Source organism: Zosterops lateralis (assembly GCF_965231275.1).
Source record: "Zosterops lateralis genome assembly, chromosome: 1".
Lineage (NCBI taxonomy): Eukaryota > Metazoa > Chordata > Aves > Passeriformes > Zosteropidae > Zosterops > Zosterops lateralis.
Genome location: NC_139762.1, coordinates 57903051 through 57912599, shown reverse-complemented (window position 1 = coordinate 57912599; position 9549 = coordinate 57903051). Strand labels below are relative to the sequence as shown.

General features: G+C 39.2%; 1 protein-coding gene across 1 annotated transcript; it reads left to right on the top strand.

The window, feature by feature from the left end:
• The first annotated feature begins 234 nt into the window (after positions 1–234).
• Positions 235–3795, top strand: LRRC14B (leucine rich repeat containing 14B). Its single transcript, XM_083870875.1, has 2 exons — positions 235–1144; positions 2658–3795. The coding sequence occupies exons 1-2, from the start codon at positions 240–242 to the stop codon at positions 3301–3303; spliced, it is 1551 nt and encodes a 516-aa protein (XP_083727001.1). The 5' UTR covers positions 235–239; the 3' UTR covers positions 3304–3795.
• Positions 3796–9549: the final 5754 nt, after the last annotated feature.

The following is a 9549-nucleotide window of genomic DNA, read 5'->3' as shown; positions in this document are numbered from 1 at the left end:
TATCTTTGATGTAAATATGAGGGCTTAAAAGCTGTCTGACTGCAGATCTCACAGATGATTACTGCAGACTCACAGTATAGCTTTAAAATAGAAAGCAGCATGTGACTTCATTCTGGCTTGCCAGACTCCCGCTAGCAGCAAACAGCAGCTGCAGATAAAAATAGAAGCTCATAAGCAACCAGGATCTTTAGTTAAATATAGAAGTCACTCTCCATGACAGTAAGGAGTCCAGAACAACAATGAAGTCTCTCCGATTCATTAGCGCGGAAGCATTCGTGTCAAATGCAGAGTTTGCCAGGAAGAGTCTCGGTGCTGTTGCCCATGATCTTTTTCCGCTTCTTTTTAAAGCCAGCTATTTACTGGAGCAAGGGGAAGTGATTCATGACTTGGTAGAGAACTGGCCACTTTTTGATTTTAACATGGGAAAACTTTTGGGAGCTACTCTGGACTACCAGGAAGACCTGAGCCATAGAACATGCTCAGTGTGCTTGGAAAGCTGTCTGACAGGGCTGAGAGACTATGTGCTGAATCAGTCTCCTCCCTACATGAAAAAGTTGAGAGTGGTCGATCTGACGGGTATAAAAGATGTTGAAGTTCAGTTTTGTAAGTGCAAGAAGACAATGGGGAGGTGGGCCAGGACACAGCTGCTCTCTAAGCTTTGTTCAGAACTGCTGGTTTACCTGCAACAAGCACAGTGCAATCCAGGTACCTTTGAAATCAGTATCAATGTGCTAATTGACTTGTTTGTTACAGAGAGGAACTATGATCTGGTCGTGAAGGCCCTGTTGAAGAAATGCAGTTGTCCACTGAAAATCTGCTGTGTGGCATTCAGATCTGACAACCTGAGCTTGCAGAAATTCTTCTATATCATAAAGCTCACTGATCCCTCCTTGTTGCGTAAACTGGAAATAGTTCATAATGTTCACTTGGAAATGGAACACTTGGAAATGCTTTTCAACAATATCCACTTCCCTGTATTGATGTCCTTGACCTTGCCAGCACGAACATTTAATGTGCGGAGGTTCACAGCCACAGATGAACAGATGCTTGCTCACATTGGAGAAAAGATGGGTGAAATGACGCAGCTCACTGAGCTGAATATGTCATTTTCTATACTCACTGGAAGAATACAGAAACTTCTCAGGTAATGTGGTCATCCTGCTTTCAGTCACACTGTAAAAAAGAGCACTCTGTGCCACCAGCAAGCTGAGAATCTCTGAGAGCAGGGGAAGTGATTGTATCTTGGGGTGTGTGGGGGAAGGGGCAGCAGGAAGCTAGGAAAGATCATTTGTTGATCATTAGGTATGCCAATGCATACCTAATACACTTCATTACTTTTAAAAAAATTGACTGTTTTGATTAGTTTTCCAGAGTCCATCTGGTGAGAATATACTTTTAGCTACCACATAAGAGGCTGGTATACCCAGACATTTTAAATTTGAACGTATGTATTAATCAGCTTGCACTGCCTTTAATGCAAGTCCTGAGTTGTATTCCAAGTATTTTTTAGACCGTCTAGTGAATTTTTGTCTTCTAAAGAACAGTCAGTAAATATATTTTTCCACAGATACTGTACTTTAAGGAGGCAGGGGAATAGTAGATTCTCATTTGAGACTTTGATTTCGTTTGCTTGTTGTGTCTCTTGATGTCAAGACAAGAGAGATCTGATATTTTTCTGTACTGCAAATTAAACTGATATGTGAATATTCATTATGAAGTCCTGTGGAAAACTGGCAATTTGCAAAAAGCTAGCAAACTACCAGTGAGCAGTATTCATATTTGAACAGGAAATAAGTTAATTGTAAGCTTTCAGAGCATCAAAAAAAAAAAAAAAAAGGCACATAAAAGTTTCATCCAGACAAATCACCTTGGTCTAGAATTCTTCCTATACAAGAAGCTATTTTGTTTAAAATTTGTGAGTAGCATACTGCATATATTGATGGATGCAATTGAAATCAATTGCAAGTTTCTAAGCTTGATCCATCTGAGCCCTGTGGCAGAAGTCTCACTAAGATCTAGTAAGCATGAAAGCGATCTCTTGATTTTCATTTGTCATTTGTATTTTATATTTAACATGAATATCTGAGTATAATCTCCATTACACTTCTTCCAACCTTTTTCATCAGAAGGTCTCTTTGCAACTCCAGAACACTATAATGTGTAAACCTCTTGGGCATTAAAAAATGTAGCAGGAAAAAAAAAGCTAGAAACAGAACCAGATATCCTGTCAGAATACTGATTGGTTTTCACATTGGAATTAATCCTTCCTTAATGGAAATTATCTAAATCCCTGGAATAATAGCAGCTTTCTACAAGAAAAAAGTTGCTCTTATGATAGTAGTGATCTGCTGTTAGTTCAGCAAGTCACAGACACTTGACAACATATAACTGGTTAAAAAATAGATACATAGAATGTTAATAAATTAATCCCCATTAAAATAGCATGGTGGAGTAATGCAAAGGAGATAATTAATGGAACTAATTTCAGGAGGAAAATATACTTGCTATTGTTTCACATGCTTCTGTTTTCAAGAGAGGTTTGAAAAAATAATGTGGTAGATGGCTGCATTCATAATGTGTCTAGATGCGTGAAATTTTTTTTATGTAGCTTTTCAACATTTTGTACCATAAAACTTTTTTTCTCTTTAATTCTGCAGCCCACTAAAAACTCCACTGAAGATTCTGGACGTTTCTAACTGCTCCTTGAACCATGCTGATATGGCCTTTTTAGCCAATAGTTTCCATGCCAATCACTTGGAAGCCCTGGACCTGAGTGGTCATAATTTGCCTGAGCTTTACCCATCAACATTCTTTAAGCTCCTCAGCCATTGCTCTTCAGTGCTCAGGAGTCTTACCCTGGAGGACTGTAATATCCAAGACACTCATGTCAACATGTTGATTTTAGGTTTAAGTCCTTGCCAGAAACTACAGGAGTTTAAGTTTATTGGAAATCCACTGTCATCCCAAGCACTTAAACACCTTTTCACATTTCTCTGTGAATTGCCAATGCTGAAAAACGTGGAGTTCCCAGTTCCAAGGGATTGCTACCCTATTGGCATCACTTACCCCATTGATGATACCAGTCTTTGCAGATATGATCACCAAAAATATGAAAGGGTAGCAGAAGAGCTTAACCTCATTTTACTCCAAGCAAATAGAGAGGATGTGAAGGCTTCAACACCACTCTTTGGGAGTTATGATGCAGCTGTTCAGGAGACAAACAATGAACTGGGAGCTTACTTGATCAAGTCCTTCAAAGAGACTTTAGAGAAGTTCACTACTTCATTTAACAAAATGAGTTAAATTTGTAAAATTGTAAAGTGGTGATGAGATGATCTGCCAAATCAGAGCTTAAATTAGTCTTTTCTAGAACTGCACTTTCAATCATTACTTGTGAATTTTCTTTCATTTTTTGGCTGAATTTACTATTGTTTGAATAGCCTTCAATCACCTGAGGTATTGTAACTTATGCTATATCTATTGCATACACCTTACACAAGCACTACTTGCTCACAAAAGAGGAGAGGACACTAAATAGCACATTATTTTATACAAATGTATTTTTTCTCAGTAAATCAAATAGGTGTCTAATCTTGGCTGGTTTCTTATACAGGTTCCCTTAGACTTGTCAGCTGGTCTGGTAGCCCTGTATAAAAAACAGGGAAGTCCTTTCCCAAGTCCAGCAGGATGTTCAAAAGAGTGTGCACATATCCTCACGTGTGGCTCCCTGAACTGATTTTTTTTTTCCTGCTCATGACCTGAATTCACCAATCTGTGTTTTATGCAGTAAATTCCCAGTAATGGAGGCTGTTGCACAGCCTCCATATCCCTGTGCCTCTTTCTTCTGCAGAGGCAAGTGCGATAACTAGAATTTGTCTTATACATTGCCCTTGGTGAGAAGTAAAATTTCATACTGAGGAGGCAGCAAACCAAATGGTTGGCTGAAAGCAGGGGATCTCATCCCACTTACCCAGCAATATTAAGCAGTCTGTGGGGACTCTGCTGATGTTGTTGCAGCGTGTATTTTAGAAAGGCAGACCAGGACAGTGCCACACAGCCACATCTCTCATGTCAGCTGGTCAGTGCCCCAAGATAATCCCTTCCTGGAATCAGCCTCTTGGCTGGTAGGATGTACCCTGCTCCTTTCAGCTGTTTTAAAGAAAGTCTAGGACTGGGGTAATATTGAAAAAAAGACTAGTGTTGAAAAGACATGAAAAAAAAAAAAATTAATCCAATGCCAATTTAAAAAATGTGGAAAAGAGACAAGGCTGGTTGCTGAGTAACTAGAAGTTCAGCTGTGTAAAACACTGCTGGGCTTCTGTCAGGACTGTGTATTCTCTACAGACTTGCAACCAGTTAAGGAAAAATTGCATTTATCTGTCAAGATTTAGTGCAAGTAAAGTATTAGAGTGACAGAGTAAACAGTATTGCAGACTCCACACAGGCAGCATTGGGGCATAGGTAAAGGGGCCAGCTGGATGTCAGGACAGTAAGAGCCACAAGACACACATCTGGAGAGAGTACTATAATCGGGCCCTGAGTGGTAAACAAGTGCTACTCAGCTTCTCACCTGTAAAACTAGAGACTTGGTTAGCTTCTAGATAATAATAATAATAATAATAATAATTAAAAAAAAAAAAAAAAAAAAAAAAAAAAAAAAAAAAAGCGCTCAGGTTAATGTGCAATATTCTACCATTAAATATACTTTAACAGTTCATGAAAACTTGATCAAACAGGACTGAAAGAGTGCTTTCTTCTTGCTGTAGTTCATCCTTTTACTCTGTTTCCTCTGTTTTCTTTTTCTGAACCCCACAAACTCCTGCCTTTCTTCCATTTTCAATCTCATGCCTATATGCTGGCTCCTGGGCCAGCAGAAGTATGTAGCTTTGGTTTTGGTGCAAAGTGAGGCTCACCACTATGACTATTTTAGAGTTTTAGTTCTCAGAAATCCCACCTTCTTTTCATTAGGTTCTTTAATTATGGTTGCTATCATTGGTTTTAAATACAGGTCGAGCTTTAGCATTTTGGTGTTTGCCTGACTTACTGCAACAAGGATTTCTGCATTCTCTCAGAAGGGTTACTGCATGTCTTCTGCCTCATCAGACTGATTATGGTTTGGATCTGCTCTTTTTTCCTTTTTCTGTGTGGGACTTGGAATGCAGCTATTAGACAAGAAGGATTAATACTATGATGACCTAGCCATATAAAGTTACCTGATACTTTGCAAGTACATACAGATACTGACTGAGTCCTGTTTGGTGTTCCCTTTTCTTCCTTATGGGATTATTTCCTTATGGGAGCCAGTTTCACTGGGTTCAGACCTAAATGGATCCAAGTCCATTTGTACTGTCTATCCAGGAAACTGTCTAAAACCTTAATTACATACCACCTTGAGGTGGAGACAGCCTTCTAAGCTCCAGTTAAGGCTGCCCAGACAGGAGCTACCACAACACTGAAACCACACAGCTGTCAATGAAGTGAAGATGTGTCAGGTGTGGTGAATGGAGTTGTATTCAATTCCCTCCTACCACATCTGCTCATGATGTTCCTTTAAGTGTCCGAAGAGGAATACTCTAAGAACCTTGAGGTTTATTTGTGAAAGACACAGAAAAGATGCACGTAGAAAAAATACCCTGAAAAACAAAACCAGGATAAAATTAAAACCATTCTCACCATATTCAAGCAAATGTTCTAAACACAAAATGCAATAATGTGTATCACAGAGAAATTAAAAGCTGAATTTTTAGTTCCAATACAAAGAAAGAGACTGTTAAATTTGTATTTTATTCACCATGCTTTATTCAGTACCATGTTTTATTCACCATATTGTATTTTTTATTCATTAGAATATTTGAATTTCATTTACTGGGATCTATTTAGTTCCAGTTGCTTGCAGATCTTTCTCTCTTGTAGGGTAAGAATTTCCAGAAGAGCTTTCTGCTGTTGAAATTGCCAAACTCCCCTATTCACTAACTGTACTTCATTCAGTGATATACTTAGTACATAGGAAATAAATATTCTCCTTTGAAAATCTTCATGAAACTGAAGAACAGGTAAGAAATCTTCATAAATGATCTTTAAGTCTCATATTATGTTTTGGCCACAGAGATCAGTTGAAAAAAGCAACAGGAAAAAAGATGATAGTAAGATTTTTACTGTGGAAGAAGCAGCACAGCAGCTATGTACTTGGAGACAGCTATCTCAACAACATAAAAGCCTATCAATAGAAAAAGGCAAATAAACACTACTGTTGCAAGAAAGTTGTTATACAAGAAACCAAAACAAGCTTCCCAATATAATCCTACACCTTTTAAATTAATATTCTTAACCCCAAATTTATGGACTAGAGGTCAATTCTTCTGAACAAGTATGAACTTTGCTTACAAAGCTCTTCTTTCTCTCCTTAAAATATACATCAGTCAACAACAGAGCAGGACGGTATGAACTACCTTGCAAAGAAACAAGGGAAGGAACATTGTACCTGATGCTACTCTCAATACTGCCTTCAAGTAAAAGTACCCTGTGTGAAAATTATTGTGTGTAGGATAATAATTTATAACAGAAATTTAACACCTGTTTCAACAAATGTGTGGCCAGAGATTCAAAGCTGTCTCTGGTTAATCCTAAAAGCAGCAACTGTAAGCATTATTTTGTCAGGTTTTTTTAATAGTCTTATACCTAGACAAAGAAGCTTTACTTTTAAAGAAAACACGTTGACTGTGACTGATGATTGCATTATTTTTTAAAAGTCTTTCAATAGCACCCAGCATGACCTTCTCTATCATTCTTCTAGGTACTAAGGTTAAAGATAGTTTGCTGTCTAAGGTACAGCGGCACTGATATTGCTTAATTTTACCCAAGAATGTTTTACAAAATAATTGTAAAGATAATTTTAATCTCAAGTAGAATGTGCAGACTTTATGCAACATAGGATCACTGGATTTTAAGGGGAACACCACTTGTCTGTCCAGAAAAAAAAGAGAAATTATTTATCTCTGTGAAAGATGAGCAAATCCCCATCTCCCTTCAACTTGAAAGTATTTTAAATTCCAGAACTGAGAATATTCAAACATTGAAAGGCATATATCTGTTCTGGGAATTCATAATGAAGGTGGTGGTATTTTTTTTTCTTCCTTCCCAGTCTTTCAGTCAGAAGTGCTTTTTTTGCTCCTATTGCCTCTGCTGTGAACTGTGGGAAATCATGCACTGAGGTGCTGCCTTTTCCTTTTCCATGCTTTTCTTCACTGGGCTGAAGGTGTCTCTTAGCCTGAGATCCACCATACAACATTGCTAGAGTTTTATTTGTTTGCTGTAGAAGTTTTTATAGACTGAAAGACAACCTTGGCTATGCTTCTCATTATTTTACTTTTTATTTTGAGCACCAGCTAACCTGCTCCTAATGAAGCAGAACTATAAGCTTCATTAATGCTTAATAAAAGTTTTTTTTTTTTTTTCTTTTTTCTTTTTTTTTTTTTTTTTCTTTTTTTTTCTGCAGTGGTTTGATATTTTGGCTCTCTTGCCCATTGCAAGCTTGGAATGGGAGTGAGCTCTGCTATTCCCTTAGCTCCATTTCCACAGAGGCTCTTCCTTGTGCAAAAGAACCTGTGCTTGGAAGGGCTCCTGACTTGCTGCATTGTTCACTGCTGCTGCTTCCCCTCTTTCTCTGTGTCAAGCAGAAGTGCAGGGCAAGCACTAGAGCGCTTTTCATGCATCACTGGCCAAGATACACAGTGGCAGAGTACATTTTGGAAGGCAAAAAGTGTGCTTGTCATTGATACATGACCTACTTTGAAAAACACTCCATGGCACCACACACTTATTCTTTTGTGTGTGGTCAGTATTGATCCTCACTCATTCTTTCAAGTTCTTATTCTCTTTCATAAACCAATATTAAGTCCTGTATCCACTTGGAATACTTTGTGTCTTTCAAAGTTCTTTTGGGGCTGTTTTCTCCAGAATTTTGATATTTTAGTATGGTGTATATAGGGGCAGCTGTTCACCAGTGCAACATGCACATTGAAGCGCATTGATGTGGCCTCATCACAGCGTGACTGCTACATGAAGTTCTTTAAATATTTAAATCCGGTGCATTCTACTGAGGTTTGAAAGAAATGTGCAGTGAGGCTTGGCCACTTCCTCTGTTGTGATGTTGTGCTCTAGGGTAATTCGAGATTAGGTTCATAATGCCTGATTCCTGGATATCAGAAGAGAACAAGCACAAAACCTAGCTTCTCAACAAGGAGGAAACAAAAATTAATTTATAAGTATTTATTTACATTATTTCTGGGCTAAATCTATTTACTTTTTTTTTTTTTAATAATGTTTGCACAGTAGAGGGAGAGTCGAAAGTTTATATATTCAGTGTAACTGCTGCCTGTGTGTAAAAGATGAGAAAAAAATATATGCCCAATATAAAGGCACATGTACTTCTCCTTCAGCCTGTTTCTGTGAACACAGACCAGGTTAACCTCTCCTTCTGCTATCTCCATTAGATTAAACTATTTATACTAAGCCCATTTTGATAAAACCAGGCAAGGGAGTGGCTGCATGTTGAGCTGGCTGGTAGATTTAGAAGAAAATATAAACCAGTGTTATCTTTTGCCTTCCCAGAGCTACAGGCACCATGCACATCCAATGAGAAGTTCCTCAATTATGGTTTCTTCTCAGCTCTTCCACCGGCTAGCTTTGCTCTTCAGACAACTATAAAATGCAAGTTTTGTGGGTCTCAACCTCAGCAGAAATGTGGTTATGGCTGGAAGAAGGAGGGCTCACACGTGGGAAGGAAGAAGCTTTATTTCAGGCTCATGCCCACTTGTGGAGAGAGCCCCGGGCTTCCTGGCTTCCCCTTTTTCCTCGGGGGGAGTCCCCAAGGAGGGGAGAACCCAGAGCTAATAGCAGGGGCAGGGGGATGTGACCCAGAACAGGAGAGCCACCTATGGGAAAAAAAGAGAATGGGGGGAACCTGATGCCTGGCTGAGTCACTTGGCCTTCACCAGAACACTCAGGCCTTAGGGTGTGTGGCAGTGGGTATTGTCAGGAAAGGATTACAATGGGAGTGCGTGTGGGGATAAACCATTACGGAAATTTAATAACAAAACATTCGGAACTTTAGGAAATCCAAAATGCACACCACAACACTCAATCAGTGCTTATTTCAACACACATGGGAATCATCGGGAAACCCTCTGAGGAATAAAATACCCCATTTTCCTTGCTGTAATTTAACCATTTTAGAAAAATCACCTACCTTGCAGCAGCCCTACTTGATCCTCTTGTTTCTGGGACATCTCTGAACACCCATAGAGAAGCATGAAGCAGCACCTCTGCTCTGCTGAGGGCAGAATTTCTTTTGAGCAATTTGCCTGGGGGTCCAGCTGCTTTCTTCATGGCAGAAAGGGTGCCAGGTAACATGCTGCCTCTTGGGGCACATCTGCTGCATGGCCTCCTCTGGGTGGGAGCAGCAGAGTAGAGCAGAGGAGCTGAGGAGACCTCAACAGGCAGCTTGGGTACATCATGACAGCACACCTGACCAAAGCCGTAGTGACCTCG